This window comes from Sitodiplosis mosellana, unplaced genomic scaffold, assembly GCF_009176505.1.
Source record: "Sitodiplosis mosellana isolate CC-2019 unplaced genomic scaffold, AAFC_SMos_1.0 Smas_scaffold_1, whole genome shotgun sequence".
In the NCBI taxonomy this organism is placed as follows: Eukaryota; Metazoa; Arthropoda; class Insecta; order Diptera; family Cecidomyiidae; genus Sitodiplosis; species Sitodiplosis mosellana.
In genome coordinates this window covers 7,893,407-7,920,667 of record NW_022595244.1, presented here as the reverse complement: position 1 = coordinate 7,920,667, position 27,261 = coordinate 7,893,407, and the positions used below count along the sequence as shown (strand labels likewise).

The window sequence follows — 27,261 nt, the reverse complement described above, 5'->3', positions numbered from 1 at the left end:
ACAAAATTCATACTTATCCATATCTGAAAGATAAAACAACATTTTACGGTTTTGTGTGTTAATGTTCTGTATTTGGTGTGAATCATGCTGGTTTACAGGCGTGGCTATAGAACACCTTCGTGTTAATTAAACACTGTTAAAAACAACTCAAACTTCTTATTCATAATGAAATGTGTTTTTCCTTTGAAATGTGATTCATTTAATCGTCGAGTTGACAAAGTAATGCAACACCACGAAATAGCCAATGTCTTGCTGGTTTTTGGCTCTGGAGTGGGAAAAACGTCACGAAATTGTTTGAATGCCCCGACTTCGTCGTGGCATTCTGTCGACTCGACGTTCTGTACACCGGTGCTTCGTACAGACACCTCTCTTGCATTTCGCTCCGTTTGTTCGGTTGGAGCAGTATGAGTGGCATGCAATCGTACAATTGTCCATTCAACGCTTCATTAATGCACTTTGCATCTCGGTCCCATCGCGCACCTTCCATATGAACACCCTGCACGACGAAAAAAAACACACAATTAATATCGAATCGAAATTGTAATTTTCAACATAAAAACATTTGAACTGTTAAAATTTAACAAAAAGTGGAAATCCCACTGTGGATCGTCAATATAATGAAGTAATTTTAAAAGGAAATCAATATCATCATGAAACCAAATCTCGTACATAAATTGCGATGGAATTCTTGTTTTTGCCTTTAATATCCTGAAACAGAGAAGAATAATCATATAATCGTTGCGTTATTTTTGTGATAAATGTGTGCAAATCAAACCTTCATGAACGTATCAAATTCATCGTTTTGACTCGATTCGAATGGAATCACTTCGAGTGTCACATCCACATCATCGAAATCGATGCCAGAGTGTTTGGCAAAGGACAGTTTAATCGTGGTAATGAGAGCTTGTGGAAAATAAAAGGCTGAAAACCAAAATGCATTCGGTGCTCCGAGGCGAGACCATCCTTGAAAAAATTCCATTCGTTTGAAAAGGTCGTCCACATAGCTGGATAGTGGTTTCATTGTCAAGTAGCTTTGCTTGTGCCAAATTGCAGGAACCTTATTATGCGCAATTTCCATCAATGTTTGGCTGAAGTGTTTGTCAGCAATCGCCAACCCATTGATGCTCCTCTTCAAATCATTCAATGAGCGCCTAATTAATTCGAGCAATCCATTAAATCTCTTGACTTCACGCTTCAACATAACGCCAAATGGATTTTTATTGGTCGGTGGTGCTTTTAACTCTCCCGCCAAATGCAAACGCTTCAAAATGTCATCGCAAATGTATTTAACCGTTTCGTTGATAGTTTGATCGGTATTCATTGAATGGGTCATTAGTGAAAAATGGTCGATTTGTGTCGTGTAAACAGTTTGCAACAGCTAAGTGAATGAAACGCAAATGAATGATGAAAAATGGTTGGGAATTGAAATACAAAGTATGTACTACTATATATTGTATATTACTCCCGTACTTACATTTTTGCCTTCATCTGCATTTCGCAAATACTCGACATTATTGTGCAGTCCCAGTTCGCATGGTGCAATGTTCAATGGCAGACTTTTTAAATATTCAATGCTATTTTCTCGATTTGCATCGGACGGAATGCGCAAAGTTGCTGAATCGAAAAATGTATAGTGATCTTGTGTGGCCGCATTTTCATTACAAAATTGCTTGAGTAAGTTGTGTAGTAGTCGACGATCGCAAAAGTCGATGATTTCATTGCCGTAGTTACAGTCGTCTACCAAGTAGAAAAAGTTCTCATATGGAATCGATCCGCATTGTTTTACAAAATTTCGCAGCTGGAATAGTGAATGTTTTCGAATGCTGTCAGAGAAATCATATGGTTGAGACCATCCAATCGATCCGAATGAAGTTCGCTCCATCGAAACGGCATGGAAAGCGTTAAAAGCGAAAACGTATCGATACCAAGCGGATGCCAATGGTGCTGTGAATGCATTGTTAAAGAATTTGTCTGTGCTCAGCGGTTCGATGGAATACTGTTCAATCATTGTTTCACGCAGTTTCGCAGGTCGTTCGATGACAATTTTGATGGCATCCCGCAGAATTATCAATGGGAATGTGTCAGTGGGGCTTAGGACAAACCAAACTCTGAAATCATCACTAATTTCATTCCATTTCAACAATTTGGTGTACAGACATTCCAATTTTATCATCCAATCGCTTGCCAGATGACAGTTTTCGAATATAATCCAACTCCCGTTTGTCATCGCTTCCATTAGCATCCTCTCTGCAATCGCACCTTGGCTTTGACCCAACGAAATTGTTTTACATCTGCGGAATGAACAAAAAAAAAATCAATTTGATAAAAAAAAAATGGGAGCATCATTCTCTTTCAGAAAACTTTGCTTGAACAAACTCACTTTTCGCCCGAACTGATTTCATATGCCAAATTCAGAATGTCAGCCGTTGCATCGATGCCAGTGGATGCAAAATAAATGAGAGGTGTTTTTGACGTACTGCTGCCAAAGGCTGATTTGAGATCGATGTTTATGCTGTCGATGAATGTTTCATCAAAGGTCCCAACAAATCGTTCAACAGCCGAATGGAGTGCATCGGGTCGAAGGCATTTGAAAATAATGAGCTTTATAAGCTGATTTGTACTGTTCCCATACGGCTTTGGTATCGTTGCTTCGATTGCATTCGATGATGCATAAAAAGCTTTCCAGTTTTCCTCGTCATTTGTAATATCATCGCAGAGATGCGACAAACTGATAACAGAAATATTTCTTTAGCGATGGAAATGTACAAAATAACAGCAAAAAGTATTTCCCTCGATACATACCTTGCCAACTTGATGACTTGCTGCAGAAGATGTTTTGATTCAATACTCATCCAATCAAATGATAGCACGGCATCTTGTTGACGATATAGCTTGCTTTCATATTCGTTTGTTAGTAGAAATTGCAATTCGTTGTTGTCATGGATTAAGCCCTGCATTCGCATCATTTCAATACATATCAACAATGCAAAAGGCAGTCGATCCTGTTTGTACAATGTGTCAGCAGTTTTTCGATAGACTCGTTTCGTTAAATTGCTGTTGATTTCTTTGAGACGTTGTGACAGCGTTTGATGTCGCTTCGGCGTCGCGCGTACATTCTCCACAAACATACGGACAAACCAATTTAACGAATATTGATACATGTAATTGATCGACGTCAAGCGTACGATGCAACGGTATAAGATGGAAGCATGACATGCAGCCACCAAATATTCAGCACGCTCCAAATCGATTTGTTTTCCCACCGTAACGGCAGTTATTTGTTTCACTTGAATTTCCTCTGACATAGTTTTGCTCGTCGACAGGATATTAATGGCATTTTCATCTTCTAAAATATTCCCATCGGACGATGAAAGCACTTCAAGTATATTCGATTCAAGTTTATACAATAAATCGCTATTTTTTTCCATCTCAACAATATGGTTCCCTTTGCGCTCCTGTAAATCCATTCGCTCTTCGCCGATAATTGTTGTGAGAATTTTTTGCTCTAGTCCCGCTTCAGTTAACGTAAAATCAATCAAAACAATTTTCGATGCGATTCCGGGCAAATAATGCGGATTTGGTAAACATGTTGTTACATACAAGCGAAAATTGTCATTGTATTCAATCAACTGATTCGAACATAACATGGCGCATTTGCCTGATTTTTGCGTCACAATGTTGCGCTCGAAAATTTGCAGCAACGGTGTATCGATCGATTCATCTATTTGGCCGAACGAACGAATAACGTTTCAATTTTGTGGAAATTGGAAGTTCGGAACAGTAAATAGACAAAGAACTTACGGATATTTTCTATGAGAACTGAACACCCGTTGGAGATTGCATCGATTAAAATATCCATATTTTCATCGGTGTATTGAACCACACGTAAACCATTTGCTTTCTCAACATTCTGCAGCCATCTGTTTGCTTGATCTATCGATAGGAAGATACGCTCTTGGGATTTAGTTTATAAGTTTTTCATAATTAAACGAAAAGTTTGCGTACCTTGTGGATCGATTATCAGTGGATAACGATGTGAATTCTTAACAATGATTGCACTTTCAATGGCATAATCATCGACCGATAATTCCGATGTAGTCCAACATCGTATCTCGGACGGCTCACTCAATGTTGAACGCAACCTAAAATCGCCCGTACATGGAATATCATATTCCACACATTTACCAATCCAGCTGCTCAGCAAGTTATCACGGTACGGTTTTGGGAAACATCCCAAGTATGCGATGAAAGCGCTCGACAAGAGAATATCACCAATTACATTATCCAATGCAATACGTAACGTGCTTGCAATCTCCGACCATCGAACTTTTTCCACACTCAAACCACTAAGCAACGTTTCCGCCCTGTGAAGAAAAATCAACAAAAGTTTATACAAGCCATGGCAAAATTTATTTTCAACATGCTCTCAATATCAACATCCTCACCGATCCAATTTCTTTTCACAATTATCAATTTCATCTTCTAAATTCTTTTTCTGTCTCGATTTTTCCGCAAAGAAATCATTTAATCCACGCAATTTGTCAAGAATCACTTGTAGCTCCGTTCGTTTCGAATTCAATTTCTCCATTTGATCAGCCAATTCCAATTCGGCCACGGTCAGTGCCTGTTGCTTTGGTGCCACTATACGTGCAACTCTGTCATAAATGTCCATTGCACGAATCCACTTGCAAAGTCCCTCACAAGCCGTCGAAACATTTTTCACTTTGTCCGGATTGAAGTCACGGTCGGATATGTATCTGCAAAATGAAATGAGAGTGAAAATTTTCAATCGGAGTGAAATTGTTAATTGAAAACCTAACTAATGCCGTTGTGATGAAATATTTAAGCAAAAATTTAATTTGACGGGCAAAATATTAGCTACAATAAAATAATCTATAGAACAACACATACTTTTCTCGAATACGTTTCATCGTTCCCACTGGAATATTGTCTTTGTCGAAGGTTTTTAGATTTTCCAAAAATTTTAAATCGCTCAACATTTTCAGTGAAGCACTCCAATAGTCTTCGATAATTTTACCGCCTGAAAGAATGGGTTTTCATCATATTTTTACCACAAATTTAACAATCAAACCAGATATATTCTAAATTTTCAATTTTATTTAATTTAAAATGAGAATTATTCTGTTATTGATGAAAAAAATATTACTTGGTTCGGATTTTCGATCTGGTTTTATGCCTCGAATCACACAAACGGCTTCAAGTACCAATTTAACAGCTGACGGCGGGTTTTTCATAGACTTTACAATGGTTATATCGGGCGGTTTGAGAGTGTTCAGAGCAGCGAGTGCGGCATTAAATGCTGGAATCGCTTCCTGCAAATCACTATCGCAGTCATCTTTGATGGCTTGAGCAGCGGCGGCTGCCTCATTCGCCGCTGCTTCATCAGCACCTACAACTTCTTTTTTCTTCTCGGCTTGTGCGGTATCCCGTTCAATGGTCACCATTATTTGTTCCGTTTCATCTGACAATTGCTTTAGTTTCGGTTGTAGGTCGAACAATTTCTGCTGCATATTGGTGACTTGATCAGCAGCACTATCGAGCTTCTCCAAACCAATCGTATATCGTTCGCGTTTCAAAGTGATTTCCAAATGCTTTCGTTTGTACAACTCCCTGAACAGGTGAAGCATTTCCAAAAACGAAGAAGGTGTAACATACGTTCGACGTGCAAATTCTTTGAACAGTCGTTCGCTTGCCTCCGTGATGGTCGAATTGAAATAAACCATTGCATTCACCAAATTCATTTCGAATGTGGACAGTTGAACTGCTTTTGTACTCGGGTCAACCGATTGAAGTTTATCACCTGAATCACTGTCGGTAGATGGTTTTTTGCTCAATTTTGGATGCGATAAGTCCATAATGCTTACGAATTTCTCTGCAATGTGCTGCAGAGCGTCTGCAGGCCAAGGTAGGAAACGGTCAATTGTACAGTAGTTCAAGAGCGATGGGTAACAGTGCAGGTAATCACGGAATCGATCACCAATTGAAGGGATTACCAAGGCTATATGCAAACTTTGTCGAATTCGTTCGACAAATAATTTATATAGAGCCGCTGGAGTTGTGTCAATGGCTTGATCCTAACAAGTGTTTTTTGATTATGGGAAAATTAAATTTTCATGTAATAAATGTAATAATTGAAATCATTATTATTTCGATTTATAATTGCAAAAATACGAACCAATTTCTTAGCAACCAATTGCATGGCGTCCATTATCTTGATTTTATCGTCTGATTGAAAGAGATTTGGCAATTCCGAATTATCCATGACCGTCACAATGTCGCCCATAAATTCGACTGAATGTTTGATATTTGGATCGGGATACAATAGAATGGTGCTGCGTGCACTCAAACCGGCTGCCATCAAAACATTTTTCATGTCATCTCGCCACTCCTTCATCGTGTAATTCTCTCTGAAGTTAAAATGAAACAATTCGGCACCAGCCATGCATGCAGCCAATTTAATTGATGTTTTCCTGCCGGAACCACCGTTCCCAATGGCAATTACATGTGCGATTTGAAGTGCGCGTGACATTCTTGCGATATGTTCAATTGAATACTTAAATAGCGTCAAATTCAATGGAATCTCCGCCGAACTGTTGTACTCATTGATGTAATAATTTATGATTTTCTCCAATTTAATCCAATCTTCAATTTCGTCGTATGTTTTATGCTCTGCATCCGGCTCCATGAAATTGCCAAACATCAAATTTCGCATAATGTCATTGGTTACATATGCTCCCATCGGTATTCGTTTGCCAAAAGCTCGGCTCAAGTCAAGTTTAAAATGTGTCCTACAACAACTTGTCAACGTGTCAAGCAAGAATTTTTGATCATCCGCATCAGATACCCTATGAATACGTGAGATATATCTTTATCGCATCTTTTCCAAGAAGTCGGTACCAAAAAATACAAACGTAATTTACCTGTCAAAATAAACGCGATAGGTTTCATGGGCCCATAGTCTCATCAGTTTTTCTGGTGCTACTAGTTTTTTTGCTGGCACCAAAGCGATATTCTCGAATATTCGTGAAATGTCTCGCAATGAAAATAAATAATAGAACTTTTGAGGTGTTGGCAACAGAACCTTTTTTATTTGTTCGTAAAAACCACATATCGCCGATGCAACAGTCTATGAAAAATTTAAATGATTTCCATTGTTAAAATGACAATCAAAAAAAATTGTTCATGTGATGACACCCGAAATTCACCTTTGCTAACAATGTCACCTTATCCGAAAAACCTTGTGAAAAATGCCATTCAGATATAGCTGTGAATATTCGATTCACCGTTGTCATTTCGTACGAGTCAAATGCTAGCAAAAATGCATGCCGATAGAATCGGGAAAATGTGTGATTTCTGCCACCGACTGGATTCATGGCACCAATGAGGAACTAGAGAAAATATATTTGAGTGCAATTTTGGGCCGAATTAATAAGTTTTTGAAGGCGGATTCGAAAAAGGAAGGAAGAAAAGAATGAAGGAATGAATTGAATAGAATAAAAAAAAGAACGAGTTGAAACAAATGTTTGTATGCAAATGTGTTGTTACCAAGTCAACAAGTTCAAGTTTCGATGAATCATTCAAATCGGCCCAGTATTTATGGTCAATCCATTGGCGAAGCAATTCAATCGAAGGCTGCGATCCATATTCATCGCGAATGGGAATCGCTAAATTATCAGTACAAACAATGCCCTATAACAAATAATAACAAACGCACATCGATTCAAATATCGGAATTCAATTGAAATTACCGAAATAAAAAAAATTGCAACTTGCCCTTTTTCCCACTGGTGGACCAAACACTCCCTAAATTTGAGATTAATAAAGAAAAACATGCTTAGAGTTGTATTTTCCTCTACAACAAAAATTGACCAACCTTACGCCGTCGATCGAGCTTTCCCATGATAATATCTTGCACATTCTGTGGTTTTGTATTAGCCGCCAAGTTCAAAACACTGTTTATAAATTTCTCTTTTGGTATTTCATTAAGGAAATGGCGAAGTGTGACACTTTTCCCGGTCGCTGCGTCGCCGATCAGAACGATGGGAAGTTCAATTTTCACGGCTAAGTTCAGCCAATATAGCATTGTATTGGATTCCTTTGTCGGTACCAATGCTTTGGAAATGTGTGTGCTCTCGTTAAATGTGACGTCATCCGACTTAAGCCATGGCCACCATGTTTCAACGCCGTCAAAGCGATAGTCTGTTATGAGCATTTTTTCCGGAAACATTTGACCGCGATTCAATGTAAAAAGTTTCGGTTTTGGATATTCATCCACCGACCCATGAAGCACTTTACGCAAACGATGATCCAATTTCTTTCGCTCTTCATCTTGAACAACACAAGAGAGTGAGAGAAAAAAATCACAGTAAAATTTTCCATAAAAGAATGTTGTGAAAGAAAAAAACTAGTTTACTCTGAAGCGTCGATCCATAAGACCATGCTAAACAGTACAAAAATGTTTGTTGAAACCAAACTTGATTGAGTTGCTGTTGATTTTCCACAAAGTATTGGAAAAATTGGCTGAAAATCTATGGCGAAAAAAAGGGCGAAAAAAAGACTGCATTGAAAATTGAATCCATCGACTAAATGAAATGAAATGATTGAATCATACTTTATATTGTTGAGTCGATGATACTTTCAGTACGGGTTTGCAATCGTTGAGAATGTGCAAAGTGGCTGGAATGAGCCAATCAACAAGTGTTTCGAATAGCGTCATGTAAATATCAATCAAACCGATACGGTGAAGCACATGCACAAAAGACGAATGTAAGCACCTCCATTGTTCTTTTGATTGATCGACATATACAACGGCACAACGTGCCACAGTGGCAGGCGATGCATATTGTAAATCATCCGTTTCGAATAAAATTGCCATTAGCGATGTCTTCTCAATCATTTCGCCCGAAGCCAAACATAGCTTACGATTGTTGTCCAATGCGGTGTGCAGGCATTCCGTCCACATTGGGTCGATGATACCGTCAAAAACTAGCCAACCTCGGCACTGAGCCAGCGTTGCTGTGGCCATTTCACGAAAGACTTTTTCAATCACACCTCCGCACCATTCACCGGTCACCGGATCAATGTGACCGTAAAGTTGATTCATAGATATTGATTTCGGATTGATAATTCGATAAATGACATCATGTTCACTCATCAATGCATCCGCATTCGATTTGATGTCACGCAAAGTGTTAGCTAAAATTTAATTTAAAATCAGTAGCTCAATACCCATTCTGTTGCTCATTTAAGCATGTGTGTCACTAAAAAAAATAGTATAATCAATACCTAACATTTGCCACGCCGTCGTTTTGCCACTCATCGAATCGCCAACTATGATTATGCCATCTTTAATCGCAAGCATTCGATAAATTTGTTGAATTTTCTCCACGAAATATGCACTGGGCTCAAGACCATGTTTGCGCAGGCATGCTTTGATGTAACTAACAATGGGTATGGATGGTACATCCATATTTGCCAAAGCATTTGCATCTGACGGAAATATCTGCGCACAAATCTCTTTGAACAGTATCGTATCGTCTGGTATCAATTTCGGCAAATTAACTTCCAGAATGGCTTTCAAAATCACTTGAGTTTCTGACAAGGTGTCTCCTTGCCGCTTCAAACTTTTTGCTAAACTAACAATGGATTTTGTTGTGCGAACACCGAAATCATAATGCTCTGCATGCGAAAGTTGCTCCGCACTGAGTTTGTGTAGCTGCACCAGTTTCCGGGCCATTAGTTTCGATTCTTTGAAAGCATTCGCAAACAATATCACTTGAAAGATGTAAACTAAATCCAGTGGCAGCATAGCAAACGATCGAAATTGCAATTTCAAATTGTCCGGAAGTTTGTGCCGAACTAACAGAACCAAACAAAGAGAGAAAGAGGGGGAGAGAGAGAGAGAAAATACAAGATAGATAAAACTATGTCAAACGAACGGCACTACTACTTTTTTCCTTCCCATATAATACTATAACACTCTCTTTCTGTTTCTCCCGCTTCTCTGTGACACTTTTGCAAGAGTTAATTTATAAAGAGAATGTTGCCTTATTTATTTTTTTTCTTCTACTATCTTTTTGTGTTGCATTTCAAGTTGTAGCAGTAGTACGTTTGCCAGCGTCAATATTACCTGGATAATCGGGATTTATTGTAACAAAAATGGCGCATGATGCATCCAACTTCAGTGTCGTCTCTTGGAATACCATTTTAATGGCACTCTGTGCTTTGGCACTTTGAATCGTTAGCATTTGCTGGGCAACGACGGACAGAACGTTCGGTTCGATGCAATTAAAATCGTAAAAAATGACCCATGCTCCCGTTTGAATCAATCCCTTTTGAAATATTAACAAAAAAAAACAACAACAACAACAAAATGGAATCATGTGAATTGGTAAAGGATTTTAATTTTTTTCGTTCGCTTTAACCATAGCACTTTATGCTGCAGGAAGCGGTAAATTGGTACGATTATGGTAAACTAAAAATAAAGCCATTTGCAATTCAAACGTGAGATTTATTTTTTCTTCTTCGCCTTTCATCGCAAATGTGTTGAAATTGAACAAACAAGTCTATTGAGAACAAAAGAGTGGCCAATTTGACGGCGGTGAATTTCATACTTTGAAAAATTTTCCCACCACGATGTAGTCCAATGTGGGAATGCAATTAAATACAACTGACTTTTTACCAAGCGCTTTTGTTAAGTCTTTCAATGTTTCCGTTTTACCGGTACCAGTTGCACCCAATGCCATCGAACTCAAGCCCATTCGCACCGCTTCCATCACACTTCTACCAATTTTCAACATCAATCGAAGACAAAATTGATGTTTTGAATTAAAAAAGTTTGCAAATTTGATTAGAAAAGTTGTCATATTTGTGGATTGAATTGAAATCGAATTACCTGAAGCATCGATCAGTTTGTGGTGTTACAATTAGGCGCGAAATATTACCCAAATATTCCATGCCATATCGAATATCCGACCAGAGCATGCACACTGAAATGATGTCAGTCTTATCTGAAAGGTAACGGTGAAAAAGGGACGGGGAATGAGGTCGAGAGAGAAAGAGAAGAAGTTGAGATTGAATTTCATTTATTTGCTAATGGTGTTAGGCACATTATGCGAACACGTACCAATATCATCATATTTCCAATAGTATCGCAGCTGTGAAATCCAATTAAAATTATCGACATCTACGACAGCAGCATCAATCAAACGGTTGAGTATATCACGAGCTTTAATGTTCACATTGAAAATGGTACAATACACGGGACGACAACAGCCGACACCGAGAAGCAGCAAGAGTTATTTCCAGGAGTTTTACATAAATCGAAAATCACATTGCGTTAAATATTCATGACCAAATTGTGCAAAGAGCCAAAACCCAACTACTTCCATTAAAAGCTAATAAATCATGTTTATCATTTTGCGAATTGGATTCTCCTTCGCAACACGGAGGGAAGGAAATTGTAAAGCAATATTAAAATACATAACATCTTGTTTGGTTTTTGTTATACGGAGAGGTACGTATACATTTCGAATGTCGTTAAAATCTGAATTCAGTAGTCTAATGTTAACCACATTACATTCATAGTGTGCACAAAGATCAACGTTCAAAACTATAAATTAGTCATTGGGTTTTTTTTATGGTAAAATTCTGCTTTTCATATCTACAATGGTGGAGATACTCACCTTGTAAATCTAAAATTAGCAACGACTCGAGATTTATCAGAGCTCCAGGCGATACAGTTTCACTTATCAATGCGATATTATCGTCAATACACTCATTATATTTTGTCGCATATTTAATTAGGGCATTACTACTAATGGCATCCTCCGTCTATAGTAAATATTAAATCGAGAATATTAGCTACTATTTCATGTGTGTATGTCTATGTGTATATATAAATCCGGCTAATCCAGTGCAAAGAAACACACTCTACCGTATAAAATGTGAATGGAATGTTCAAAAATTTATGAGCATTGTTTGAGGACCGAAACATGTTACACGGTATGAACTTACCTCTTTGGTCCATGTTGTGCGTGATACGGTCTGAACAAATTGACCGCACCATTTCATAGTCCATTCGTTTCGTTTGCTTGTCCAATAACTGTCATAGGCCGCTTTCATTTGCGTTAAAACACTCTCCAACATTATCGTCTGCACTTCCTTCAACCACTTTTCAACCAAACCCTGTTGAGACACAGAGAGAGTACACAGTACATGTACAACATTTTTCGTTTATGTCGACATTATATTTGAATTGAATGATTTGCTGCATATTTGCAGTAAATTTATACGAATGGAAAATCCATTTCTTGTCTCGAACAATCTATGGGACAAAAGTTAATGTGCCACGCCATATCGAAATGAAATATGGATTGAGCTTGTGATTCAGGAGTTATAGTAGCTTACATTTGCTGCATTCGGATTTATTTTCTTGTTTAGTGTCATGATTTCTTTTTCGGCTGATACAAGTGCGGTGATTTCGTTGTTTGGGTCGAACTCAAGCGAATGTATCTAGATATAAAAGAAAACAATAAGCCATTAAATTCCAGGACAGGAGGAAAAGTAACAGCATCCAAAAGCCAAATAAAGTTTTTTTCTTTGTCAACTTACGCCCTCGAAACATTTGCGTAAGTGCGGTTGAACACGTTTTGGGTCTTTTGTTTCCGAGAGAATTTCCAGGATTTCATCATTTGATAAAAAGAAAAATCTCGCAAAGAACACTCGCTTCTTTTCTAAATAAGTGTTTAAACCTTTTTGAACCTTTTCCAAGTCAGCGAACGCATTGCGCAGCAGCTCCAACAAATTGGGATAGTCGGTCGCGTGTAGAACGCGACGATCGCTGTTTGTATTTTGCATGATTTGCCTCCAAATGTGATCGATCTAAACGCCGATATAAAATAATACATAATGAATTGAGTTGATTTTTAGTTTTTTCCCATTGCTTATACGTATATATGTTGCGTACCGCTTTGAAATTACGTCCTTCGACCGGCATCTGCCGCATGATATCTTCCGAATTGAAAATTGGCTCCAAATACATCCAAGTTGATTGAACTTTTAACCATATATCCATGATATCTTGCATATTGATTAGCTTCTCTTCCCAATCAGTGGCTCGTTTGCCCAGAGCAGCAATGAACGGTGAACCACGCATCGATTGGGATTTTAATATATGGTCGTCCAACAGTGATTGCACATCGTCCAGTCCAGCCAATATGAATGCATCTGAATCTCTGAAATGTTCAAATAATTTCCATTAAATTCAATCAAATATTCAATTAACCCACATTCAATTCAAAAGTCAAATTGCGGGCGGTGGTAAATACACATCACTTATATATGTAAATAAAAGCTTTTAAGAGAAACTTCAGTTTGTTTCAATATTTACCTATATTGAATGAGTTCAAATTGTACATTAGTCCATTCGGTTTGCATATTTGTCAATTGCACATTTAATTCATACTCTTTGGCCGCTGCATTGGCAATTTCTTTCAGCCGATCAACAATACTCAATATATCAATGTCAATCATGGCGCTTAGCGTTGGAAACAGTTCTGGATTTACTGTTTGGCCAATTTCTTCCGATATTTGGGCCCAATGCCGTTCGCTCAAACCTTCCTGACATATCGCATCCAATACCGGCATGTAAACTTTGAATTTATCGATTTTCATGCGCACTTGATCGGCTATCCGCTTTGCCTGCGGGTTGTTTGCCAATTGCTTAATTAATTTGAGTATTGTTTCTGACATTGATTCAACATCACGATGAATCTCGTCGCTGTTCAGCTTCTCAAAAGGACCATAATACCTAGATTACCGCAACCGTAGCGATACAATTACCATTGAACATTGACAATAAACACGGAGAAAATGAATGAGTATATTATGAGACTAATTTAATGATACAACGACACTGATTAAATTGTTAAAACATCAACTCAATCACTCTATCGTTCGTGATAGATGATAGTGTATCTGAAAGAGTCGTTTCTCTCTCTCGGTCATTCGACAGTTTGAAAATCGTATTTGATTTTTCGTTATTATTTCTATAAAATCTACGTAAAACTTGACGATATGACCGCAACTTTCTACTCAATTATTCTAACCGATTGAATCGATGGTATGGCATTAACAACATATTTAATAGTGCTTTTAAGCCATATTGAAGAATATCGCACAAAATTTTCATCAGGCCTCGTCATAGAATTGTAGTTGATATATATTTCATGACATGTGGTGTAACCATGATGCTTGTGTTCATAAAAAATTGATAAACTATCTTCGTAGACTTGATAAAACATCATGAAATGAATGCTGATGAAAATAGCTAAGTGGCTTCACGGTCTAGTGAACCAAAAAGCAAGGACACACATACCAGATTTCATGGCATTTATCAAATTTATAAGCCGTCTTCCAGAGCTGTTCAATTGGTCCCATTTTCTCAACCATTTCCTGCAGCGTTGGAAATGCAGTGATTTCTAATTGCAGTAAATTTTCATCAACATTTATGGCTTCTGCCTCAGTTGCACATTTCTATTTTAAGGGAAAAAATAAGTGAAATGTTTGATGTGGTCAGGTGAAAATGATCAACATTCATTAAAAATTATTTCATGCATAAACGCTTTACCTTCAATATTTCCATGAAATTGTCACTAATATCGCATTTTTCCTTTAGCTCGTCCAATGAAAGAAATTCTTTTGTTTCGCGTAGTCGAAAAGTTTCCATTTTGCGTCGTTCGTTGACCAAAAAGTTTTCAAATTTCGTGCGCCTCTCCCTGTATTAAATGTAAAAGGATGGTTTTTTCGGTGTAGATAATTAACCGATTTCATTAAATAAAAAACTTCAACAATTAAATGGAAGTAAATTAAATGGAGAATAATTAAAAGCCTCTGTGTGTTTGTATGTGTTGCTGTGCAAAAAGTTCACCAAATGAAACGACCAAGTTCTCTGATGCATATGATTAATTAGTCGGTGCGCAAAATGTAGTTGATTTTTACTTACTTAAGAGCAACTTCCAAATTTTCACGAACAACATTCAACCGAGAACCGCTCAACTCAAGCACTTGTTCGAGTTCGTGTGGCCACTGTGGGAATTTTTATGTTGGAAAATATTTAATGTTAATTCAATTTTGGATGCATGCTCGTTATTACGATTCAAATCACTGGAAACGGCAATGAATTTAGTCGGTGCGCAAAATGTAGTCGATTTTTACTTACTTGAAAGGTGCGAGAGTTCAAATAAATTTCGTCGGCTGTAGAATGGAATGGAATAGAAGTTGGTTGTGTATGAGTTGACCCCGGGATTGGAATCACAATACAAATATTTACAAAGTCCTACAAAATACAGTGCGTTTCATAAGCCACTTGAAATAGCCCAGCCAAATTCGAATTTGTTCTCAAACAACAAACAAATGTGGCACAAAGTCGCTCCGATTTGGACACACGGTCTCGGTGTGAGCTAATGAAAATATAAAGGCATTTGTACTCATTTTTCGCATTGTTCTGTGATCGCCGTGCACTTGCACAATGTGTATGGAAAATTGCTGAAAGCTTATAAATCTCAGTGACAAAAATGCTTCGCCGAAATGAAGTTGAATATGGTAAACTTTTCGCGCGCACCCGTGCGCTTGCACGTGAGCTGTTCTTTCGTTTCCATTGTAAAATGCATATTTTGAGTAAATTTACATCTCGTTTCTTGTTGTTGTTTTTTTCCTCTCTTTTTTCTTTGTTCAGTTTTGGGTGAATTCTCATTTAAGCGATGTTACGTTCACACGTCAAAAGTTATGCACACGTTTTCTGCGGAAACTGAAGAAGAGAGTGAGAGAGAGAGAGAGAGAGAGAGAGAGAGAGAGAGAGAGAGAGAGAGAGCGAAAGAGAGGGGGAGAGAAAACCCAAGAATGGCGCCTGTGAATGCGAATAGCATCGAAAGTGAATTTAAATTTTAAATAAGCATGGAATATTTCGCAACAAATAGCTCTGGCGCGAGGGCATAGATTTCTTCGCTCCTGTCTCTCGTTTTTTTCTTGCCTGCCTGCCTGCCTGCTTGTTCGTTCTCGCACTCTTTCTACGTTGATGATTTCATCATCAACACTATTTCGACTTATAATGGCGACGTGTAAATATTTCTGCTCTTGATGCACCGCAACCAATACCAAAACGAAATGCCGAAAACATACAAACAAACCGTACTGAAGAAAGAAATATATGCAACGTTCATTTGAATACATTTGGCGCATTCCTAAAGCATTTTTCACATCAACCAGAGTTTTTGAAATTTATGCACACACAGACACAATGAGTAAGTGCATCGGTTTCGTAATATTTTTTTCGCCTCAAATATTGCTCTCTCTCTCTTTCTCTCTCTCCCTCTCTCTCTCTCTCTCCCTCTCTCTCTCTCTCTCTCTCTCTCTCTCTCTCTGTGTGTGTGTGTGTGTGTGTTCTGTTCACGTTTCCTTACGGTTCTGTGGCCGCTGTTGCTCTGTTGCTTCTTTGCGGAGAATCGTTCCACCATTCGGTTGGCGCTAATGGAAGCCAGCATATTTGCAGCACGTATGCAAAGCGAGAATCCATTCAATCGTAATGCAGTGCAAATTATGCATTTGAATCCTGTGTAAACGACGAAGACCAACGACGAAGACGACCGCGTTACATTTTCACCGACAAACGAACGAACGAAGGAATAGATAGAAGGTAGGAAGATGGCAAACGCAAAAAAAGGAAGCAGAACGTTGCAAAAAGGAGGAATACAAGATGCAATAATAGCAACAGCCAACGTCATCAGTCTTAACAATGGCAGGCAACAACAATTGGCATAAATCTTGTTTACATTTTCTTCAACTTTAAACGTGTGCTCACAAAGTTCAAGTGCAATTAATTTTTGTTTGCGTAAAGAGATAGAGAGAAGAACGAATGAATTGGTACAACATGAGAACGAGCGCACACAAACATCTTGGCAAAGAGTCTCAGGAAAACGACTCTCGGGCATCAACATCTTATTTCACTTTGCAACAGCACTAGCTTTCAAAGTGTACGAGAAGAAAGAGTAAAACCACAATGATGCTATGGTGATGCCTATCGAAGCAGCGAACAAAATGTGTGAAGAAACAGACAAGCATAAATCCCTTGGAAATTATTATTCGTGTGAAATAATTACGGCAAATGCGATGTGAGACAAGATGAGTAAGAAAAAAAGAGAGTGTTTTGTTATTTGTCAGATCATGTACATACATTTGGTTGCACTGTGCGCGACTGAATGGGGTGAAATGGAGGCCACGAGCACAAACATGGCAAAACAATAGGCAATAAACTAAATGTTGAACAAAGCGACGACGACGACGACGAACGTTTGTGAAAAATTATTTTCGTTTTCGGAAGTAATCTGTTTCTGTTAATGGAGGCATTTGTTTGTAAGTTTTAATGGTTTCAAGTGTAATGATAGCGCGCGCGTAAAAGATTCAGAGGGATTACAACAATCGATGTTGCTATGCAACAATCGATGTTACGGCATTCACATGTGAACATTATCACATTTCCAAGTTTCGTTTGTAATATTCGCTGTCTCCCTCTCTCTCTCTCTCTCTCTCTCTCTCTCTCCGATTATAATAGCATCCTCGCGACTTAATGGGCCGATTGAAAATTAATGCAGCATATACTCGTCGCGATTGAGAACCCGTTTTCAGGCATTTTGCATGCTAAAGTGGATTTCTTGATGCTTCAGCATCCACTCTTCACACAGACAAAACACTCTTGAGAATTCAAATTTGGATATTTATCATGGTCTTTAATTGCCGAAAACAATGCATGTTTTCTTAAGAGACTGAAACTTTCCATCATCCATTCATTAAGCTCTCTATCCAGCATGGAGTGGAAAGCAGAAGAAAATGAGTAGAACTGATGCGCGCGCTTTCGATGATCAAAAATTGTGCAATCTATATTGCAAACACGGCCTTGTTGACGTTCGCAACGAGATCCGATGAGTGTATTTCAAGTGGTGATTTACCATCAAAAATTGCATACCATGGAAATTCGCATGATACAGTAGGAAAATAACACGTTCGGCAGCTTTTCTAATTTCATCCTTAAGTTTAACGATGCGCTCCTCTTTGCATTCGGTTAAGTAGTTTTGCAGTGCAACCACTTCAGCCGTTTCCTTCGGTCGTTCACCGGCATGCATCGACATCTCTTCGAATTCATCGCAAATACTGAAACGAAACGAAACGATATCAACGAATATCAACACCTTTCCCTTTTGGAAACGTGTGCACTTCGTTGAATCAAATTAAATACGATTCGATTTCATCTTTTTTTTTGTCTGAAAACTTCAGATCTCCTGCATTATTTATATGGTATCGACGAAAAATCCCATCGTATGTTGCAAAAATGTTCACGTACCGTCGATTCTCTTTTTGGTTCAGCGCCTTAAAATAATCCGTAACAAAATTCTTGATTTCATGCAGCAATGTAACGATGACTTTGTTCAACGAACGGCAATCCAACATAAACAAATTCAATGCTACATAGTCGGCAAGGAAGAAACTTTCATCAATAACAGCATCCACCTTTTCCATGAACGAAATGAATTTCTGCGCGAAAATAAAACACCCGGAATGAGGGATAGAAAGTGAGAGAGAGAGGGAGAGAGACAAATGGCTTGAAATAAATGTTGCTATTCGAATTTTAAATCATCGAAGCGATAATTGGAAATGGCAATTGTCATTGTAAATTTGATTTGTTTTCGCATCGAATACACTAATTTAATCGTAATCAGTTTATTTCTTGTTCTATTTTATTTTTATTTTTTGGTTTTTCGTTTCGTGTGCAAATTATGGGAATTTTGCTTTTACCGGCAATTTTGGAATGGTGTCCTGTTCAAAAATACGTTCTGTCATCAATTTAATTTTATCCGACAATAATGAAGAATAATACGTATAAATTGGATAGAGATAAATTCTCGGTCCCAATTGATTTGCCGCCACAATTTCGCGTACATCCGCATACAAACGCAGCATGTCGACATGATTCTCATCGATAATGTGTAATTGGCCGAATTGTTCATTGTCTGGAACAAATTAGATTGTTATTTTGTCCAGACGACCAATGGGAAGAGAACATATAAAAAATGTAGGTAAAAATAAAAATTAAAAAAATGAACAATAATTAATTCAAACTCAATTGAGATACTCAAAACGTGAACGTGGTTTAAATTGCAATTGCAAATCTATTTTTAATTGGAATTGTATCGATAAAACGAAAGTGAGCTTGAAATTGTCGAATGGAGAGCATTAAAGTTTTTTTTTTTTTTTTCAAATAGAACCCTATGTGTTGTGCTCCCTTAAAAGCTGAAGAGAAAAAAAAACGAATATTTCTCCTTTGGAACTGCTCAATCTACTTAACTTCCCAGACGAACGTAAAGATTGTTTACCGTGTGACATGTAATATTCAAGACGGGGTATGTTATAACCGACGCGTAGAATTTCCTTGAAATAGCTAACAAATAGTTCGGGTAATTCCTCAATGTATGGCTTAACGAGTAGTTTTCCGCTTTCCTTCAGCACAAACGCTGATTCGTTGGTTAAATTTACAGTTGGTTTTGTCTGTGAAATGGATTTGAAATGTTTGTTTATATACATTATTCTCTCTCTCTCTCTGTCTCCATCTACGTTGCAGTGACATTAAATCAATTTTTGAAAATTAAATTGTGGCACCCAATCGAGAGAGAGAGAATAAGACACAGAGCGTTGGGTAATGTTTTAAGAGTGACAAACCTTTGGCATCGATTTATCGGTCCAAATAGTGGGGTCGTCTTCATCGTTGTTCGCATACAAATTGAAATGGTTTGGCTTAGCAGCCGGTAAATCATGGAAATTGTCATAAAATTTTCCAACCGCCATTATATAGAGCGTCATAAATGGGCGATGTATCAACTTTGGATGATTTAAGTCGTATTTATCGACTTGATTTCCTTCCTGGTTCGATGCGTATATATGTTACCATTAGGCAATTTTTCACCAAAAAGAAACCAAAATAAATCATATCAAGCGACAACAACAACGACAACTATAGCAAAATATATTAGCGACAATCCAATTTCTTCGGGTTTTTTTGTTGTTGCTATAAATCGTTTCACCAATGAAAATGTGTGTCTACCAAAATGCAATGGAATAAAAAAAATTGTCTCGCGCGCCGCACACACACACCTTATAAATGGTAAGAGCATTAAAAAAATGGTCAATGCTGCGTTTGATAAGCCGTTGCACCTGCCCTGACATCATTGCGTGAATACAGCGAAATAGAATGGCAGCACGTCCGCCATCTTTCGACTTCATTGGCACCAAATTTTTCCAATAATCAATCATTGCGTCGACCAAATCGGCACAGCGCGGCAGCCAGTCATTCATCAAAATCTGGAAATTCGAGCAGAGTTAAAGCATAAAAGGGAGAAAGAGAGCGACAAAAAGAGATAAAAAATGTGAGTGAATCAAATGCCCACACAATAAAAAAATCTCAAGACGAATGGAATTGCTCTCGGTTACGGGCTAAGTTTCAATGAAGCCCATGGAACACATAATCACATTTATAACTCTCATTGAAATGGTGGAGCAGAAAAATAAACCGAATCGAAACCAAAATATAATAATGAATGGGACTAGAGCGAAGAGAGAGAGAAAATATTTCGACGAATATTCGTCCAATATTTTCTTACAATGGCACATACAAGTCACTTAGTTCCTCAATAACGTCATTTTCCATTCATATGAAGCAATAAAAGCGAAAAGAAGCGGAAGACTCCGAAAATAACCACTAACGAGAACGACTACTGCGTTGCTCTTCGGCTCTTGATTCTTTTACCCAAAACAAATCGAATGCCGAATAGTATGATAGCATTCATTCGGATTGAATCAAGGCCGAAGTGAATTCTTTGGCGTTTTCTATATCTCTCTCTCTATTCTTTTTCACAATTTTATGTTGGTTTTGTTGAACTTAAGGCATCAACCACAATAAGTTTTTCTGATTTATCATGTCTGGTTTTTGTTGTGGCCATCTCCATTTTTTTTTCATTCGCTTCTCAACATACTTGCTCCAGATTGTCGACTAGACAATAAAGAAAATGATTATGCCTTTTCCATCTGGAAGCCGGTTTTGGGGTAGCAAGCTCAAATATTCATTCGGTTCTCCATTCGATTTATGGCATAATGATGATACTGCCATGCATGATAATTGAAAAAGAAAATTATCCGTCACCGTTCACAAGCATAGATTCTGACATAGTCTGATGTCGTTGATCCTGACCCCTGCTGACGAAATTTGACCCCCAACGAATTTTTTTTGACCCATTGACATTTTCCGACTTTGTTTTCAAAAGTGAGGACCTTTTTTTTGCTCCTCACTTTTGTTTCGAAACTGTTGTTTACACTAGATAGAATCGATTTCTTCCGGAACTAATTTTACACTAGATACAATTGATTTTTTTGGCCCTATCATGAATTTTTGGTTTGACCCTATCTGAAATTTTTGGCGTCAGAATCTATGTTCACAAGAAAAAAAATCCATTTTTTTTCTATACCGAACATTCAATTTCATATACATCTAGAGAGATGGAGTATTGAAATTCGTTGAACCACACTTAGAATCTTTTTTTTTCTCGTATTGCATTCCAATTGCGCAAATCTTATGTAATAATGGATATGGATATTTTTATCGGGTCAACAGATTGAGATGCGGTATCCGTGATATTGAATTCACCGAAATGATTATTATGGGACGTCGTTAGCTATCGAACATCATTTTTACATCCTTATTCGTGGGGACGAATTGGGAGTATGTAAATCGCTTCTTATCATTATTACGTACCAAATATGGATGTTAAAGCTGTGCGATGATTCAATTTTCGCTTTTCTTCTCATTTCAACTACGATTTTCCAAGTAGTAACTTGTAATAGTAAGCGTGGTTCATTCATTGCAGAATGTTTCGTGTCGTCAAATTGCGATTCGTTAAACATGAAAAAAAATTTCCTTCGTCTTCGGTCCTTCGGTCACTTGTCGAAACGAGCGGAAAGACTTTTACCGTGTTGATATTTTCAATGGGAAACTTTAATTCGTGTTCGTGTTCGTGTTCAAATATCGGCGATAAGTTTGTTTTTCAAACATTTCTCTCTCTTTTTCTCGCTCGTCTACAGACTGATCGAAAACAGTTTATTTGTGAATGACATCTCATTTAATACCTCTCTGGGGAATCGATAACTGAAATTAGCCACTTAACGTCAACTATTTAAATAGGGTGTGTGTTTGTTGTCGTTGTTGTTGATGTTGTTTTTTGTCTCAAAAACATTCATAATAAGAAAAATTTCCAAGTTTCACACTGACATGGAAACATAAAACTTTACCCTTTGAAAAGTAGACAAAAGCGGTTCCCGACGGGCATGAGAATGCATTTCTCATTGGCTAGCAACGAAATTTGATGAAAGGATGCTTTTCAAATAAACTTGTGAGAAGCAGAGGTAAATGAAACGATGTTGACAGCATCCCAATAAAGTGAACAAAACAACGACGACAATAACAACAACAGAAGAACCGTTGCCAAGTTTTTGTAGCAACACCGAGTACCAGTGGCAAGAACTGTCCGAAATGTTGAAATAAGAGAGAACCATCGACTAACATTGCAGTTATGCAATGGTCTACTGAGTGGGAACTATGTACTTGCGAATTTTCAAAAGGAGCACTGATTTCAACTTGAATCTCCATTTAAAACCTCTCGTAAGCATGACCGGAGAACATAAACGAGAACCTGGTTAGCACACACATACACATGCACGCATTGAGAGAGAGAGAGAGAAAGAGCTAGTTCATTATTCGAGTCATTAAATTCCGTTTTGAAGAACGTTCGAAGGCAAACTAGATGCAGTGCATGTGGAATACACATGGTATGTGACATAAATGCATGTACACATCGTCGTAAAATGAATATAAAGCATCTCATAGAATTTTCAATGTGCTCCCTCTGCACGCACAACATATGACAAATAGACACTTTTGCTCCTGGTGAATTTTCTGCAGTTTGCAAGACACACACACACACACACACACACACACACACACACACACACACAGAGAGAGAGAGAGAGAGAGAGAGAGAGAGAGAGAGAGAGAGAGAGATCAGACGGTGGACAATGTAACAGCATCAGCGTACAATATTAATTTATGCTAAGAATTTGAACAAACAACCTCCATTCTCGACACGAAGTTGCTTTGTGTGTATATTACATTTTCGGGTTCATTTGAGTTTCGGTAAGATACAATGCATTCAATTGACATAGCAAAAGTAAAATGGCCGTAAAATGTCGATGCATTTAATTTGTGGCCTTCAACTTTTCGAAATGATTTGTGCACAACATTGTATTCTGTCCACCCTGAACTGACTTTCGGCTTAAAATCGAGAATGGAAAGTAGCACAGCTGGTCAGCTCTTTTACTTACGTCTCGGGCTATCATGCAGCAATTATGAATCAATTCGGTCAAAACATCAAAATGTAAAGGAATTTTCTGTCCATAGCTTTTTGTCGTATCGAACACAATGAAACTATCGTATCTGTAATGAAAGATATGTATGCCGTCGCTTGAGTCAAGGATTTACGCCGACCGGATAATATGCAAAAGAGAGACTTACAGCTCATACCACAAGTAGTTCATTGCCTGTAAAACTGGATGCGTTACCATTAATACCTGATCCAATCGGTTGGTAGCCAATTGAAAATTACATTTCCATGAAACGGGACCACGTACGGTTACGATCGGAAAATCCAACACATTTGGATCCATTTCCAATGCTAATTGCTTCCTTCGATCCGTATAGCTATTGAATTGTTTGAATTGATGCATTAGAGCTACATAACTGTATTTACATGATACTAACAACGGTAGATAGACTGGTTTTTCCAATTTCATCTGGGAATTTCACGATTTTTCACTGTTCAACAAAAACATTTTTCAGTTTGATTGAATATTCAATAACTGAATATGAGCAGAAAAAAACTGTAATGCAAAATTTGCAAAACAAATGGAAAATGAACATAAAAACGTATTCAACTGAAACCAAAAACATTCGCATTATTACCTTAATCAAGTGCTTTCATTGTGTACTATGTTTTTGTTGAACAGTAAATATTGCCTGTTTTGTGGCGATGAATTGATAAATGAGAAATATTTGTAAAGTTTTGGAATTCAAATTTTTTTCCCCATCGTATAATATGGTAATGCATCGCTGGGCAATGGAATTATAATAAATGTATATTGAATTACACAAATATGATAAAAACTAACGAAATTCATGGAAAAAAAAACCATGGGCAAAATATGGTGGTCATCATTTCACACCATGTCAAAGGCCTACCTCAACAAAAATCGCATGGTGGAACGTTTGATGGCCAATCGAAAATCCTGTTGCAAGTCCAACAGCAAAACAATAATCAAAATTGCTTCATTTTCATTCACATGATGCTTTGGATTGAATAAGTAGTTCAACAAAATGATTTCATCCTTGATAGCGGGCCAAGAAACCTGTGTAAAACAAGAAAAAGAATCAATAGCTACAAATTTGAAATTGAAATGGTGTGCTCAATTGTGCCGTACCTTTTCACGTTTAATAAATTTGTGTGCTTCACGTAAGTAAGGTCGGTTCCGATCGACTTTCGGCAGTGTTTTGATTATCAAATGTGTGGGATATCGTTCGAGTATTGTGACGGCAATCTGCAATGGATGGTTTTGCATTTATTACAAATTGAGGCCATCGTTCAAGCCTTTCGAATTCTCTTCGATCGAACTCAGTTTTACACATTGCCTAATGATTTGATGGAATGATGCAGCTTTTGAGCAAAAAGCTGCATGCCATTAGTTGAACTAAACAACAACAATAACAACAATGTTAACAATAATGGTATGCAAATCCCTTGATACGAAAAAAAGGAGAAGAAAAAAAAACATATTGGATTTCAATTCGAGCCTTACGCATCGTCGACAAATGGCAGCAGATTTTACCCAATTGTTTCTTCGTTTCAGAAAAAAGCACGCAGTGGTCCAATTTATTCATATGACATCTACACAACGATAATAATCTAATCTCTATTGAAACACACTAAAAATCTAGTAAACATAAAATTGAAAACCTTTTTCTCTCTCTCTCTTTTCCCGCTTGTGATTCGGGCTAGCACAAAGATCGTTGAACATAAATTTTCATGGCCATTGGGAGTTTGGTGTACGAAAAATAAAACACGTTACATCGAAAAGGTAAAATTCAATCGAAAAAACAGCACACACACACAACATATAAATAGTTTTTTAAAATACGGACGGAGCTGGTTCGCGTTCAATCCTTTTTTTTCGGACGCACGAAGTTTATGCGATTGTTTGGCCCAGGCATTCATATAATATTCGGATTAACCTGTCATCCTTTGTCCTCTCTCTTCCTTTTGTATTTCGGCATTGGACCACATCGAACGAAAGGAAAAGTTTAAACCAAGCAATTTGGTTGCTATTGACGATTTATTTTGGGCCAACAAATTTGCTGCAAACAAAACACGGTGATTCGGCCAAAAACATTGAAATGAAATTCACGCAACCGTTCGCACAAACTACGCCATGTTTTATAATTCACATTCTCTTATAGTTCGAATTATTTATTATGCTTTTTTTTCTTCAAATAGATTATTCAAAACGTAGGACGATTGAATGGCTCAGAAAGTTTACTAGAATACAAAACTCTTTATCGAAAAGAATGGAGATATGGATGTAATTTCTGTCATGCTTTCATGTGATTAAGACAAGCAACAGCTTGAGCATGAACGTTTTGAGCGGAAGAACAAAAGAGCGACAAATCTTCAAACTTATTTTATATTTTCAAGCCCATTATTTAATACGAGCGTTCCCTTTAAAACGCACACACTTAATCCTTGCTTTATTTTTAGTGGCTCATAAAAGCGACCATTCTTTGCCTTGGATTAGCAAATTAATCTGCTTGAATAAAGCTTCACTTATTTTACGGCTCATGTTAATGTTGAATGGCAAGAAAACCGACCTAAATCACGAACTGAATCAAATATATTATGCAATGCAGGAAAAAAAAAACATTAACGATTTACATGTTTGAAAAGATGGATGCTCCTCTGTTGCATGTCCAATGAAAATAATTTGATTGCCTGTTGAAGATGTTGTTTGTGCTTCTGAAGGATGTGGTACTTTTGCGCGTCTGGATCTACAGGTTGCAAACACTGCATCGTTTGAAAGATGCTGTTGCTCCGTGAGGCAGTGAGAGAAAAATATCGTAGACAACACCGAAACAAATTACATCAATTTTTCATTCATTCGACAACCCATTCATCGCCCAACATTGTGGAGTTGCACACATATTTCGTAGATAACCAGAGAAAAGTTGTCGTTTATCAACCACATCCACCGACCGAAGGTATCAGATCCGGACCAGAGTATCCACGCCAAAAGTGGCGGTGAAGTGAGCATAAGAGAGTTTGAAAAAGAGAAGAAAAAAAAAATCAACAGCATTAAAGTATCAACTTTTTTATGTTCACTCTCACGGTGGGTCTTTCTTTTTTTTATATATATTTTACAACTTTTTTCAAGCATCAAAATCGTGTAAACCAACCGAACCATAGCTAATATAATAGAGAAGTTTATGACACAACAAAAAGCAACAAGCGTCTCTCTCTCTCTCTGTGTTGCATTCAATGGACTGGCAAAGAAACAAAACCAAAAGAAAAGATCCATTGCCAGACCAGGTTAATTCTTCATTTTTTACCGTTTTTCCTTCATTTTTAAACTAATCAAAAACTCTTCGTTTGTTAGTGATTTATGCTTTTTGCGCGGTTTGACTTGCTCCTCAGGCGAGCTTTTGCACTGCATCTTCTGTGGAATATAAACATTTTCCCAAACAAATGAAATGAACAGCTTTTTTATTTTTTCTTAATAGAAAAAGAAAAGCAAAACGAAACAAAACAGCAAGGAGAAGAAAAAAAAATTGAAAAATATGCGATATATCACTCTTTTATGAAGTCTTACATTTTGCACGTTATTTCCATTGATTCGACTCCATTTGCTCGCTATGATGTCGTCGATCATGTTCCCTATTCGCTTTAATTCACGTTGACGTTCTGAAATTTTTTTATTGAAATTACTTTTGCTTTTGCTCCTTTGTTCGCGTTAAAATGGAAAAAAATCCACTTTTAAATGAACCCA

The 27,261-nt window shown here is 37.5% G+C and overlaps 1 protein-coding gene across 1 annotated transcript; it reads right to left on the bottom strand.

Annotated features, from left to right (window-relative positions):
- Window positions 1–199: 199 nt before the first annotated feature.
- Window positions 200–27,144, bottom strand: LOC129578148 (dynein axonemal heavy chain 3). Its single transcript, XM_055466309.1, has 46 exons — window positions 27,085–27,144; window positions 26,825–26,931; window positions 26,154–26,301; window positions 24,649–24,765; window positions 24,410–24,576; window positions 23,687–23,872; window positions 23,497–23,608; window positions 20,221–20,427; window positions 19,789–19,989; window positions 19,446–19,617; window positions 18,868–19,082; window positions 18,416–18,606; window positions 18,041–18,225; window positions 15,242–15,276; window positions 15,026–15,108; window positions 14,651–14,798; window positions 14,399–14,556; window positions 13,412–13,831; window positions 12,989–13,256; window positions 12,634–12,903; window positions 12,430–12,534; window positions 12,037–12,207; window positions 11,706–11,853; window positions 11,147–11,248; window positions 10,916–11,030; window positions 10,635–10,803; window positions 10,151–10,352; window positions 9,307–9,879; window positions 8,633–9,216; window positions 8,435–8,549; window positions 7,895–8,349; window positions 7,795–7,824; window positions 7,567–7,710; window positions 7,227–7,409; window positions 6,942–7,147; window positions 6,197–6,866; window positions 5,168–6,095; window positions 4,912–5,041; window positions 4,446–4,757; window positions 4,006–4,364; window positions 3,802–3,933; window positions 2,803–3,721; window positions 2,381–2,728; window positions 1,475–2,291; window positions 776–1,378; window positions 200–496 (listed from the first exon to the last, which is right to left on the bottom strand). Exons 1-46 carry the CDS (start codon window positions 27,142–27,144, stop codon window positions 200–202), a joined length of 12,267 nt encoding a protein of 4,088 aa, XP_055322284.1.
- Between the last annotated feature and the right edge of the window lie 117 nt (window positions 27,145–27,261).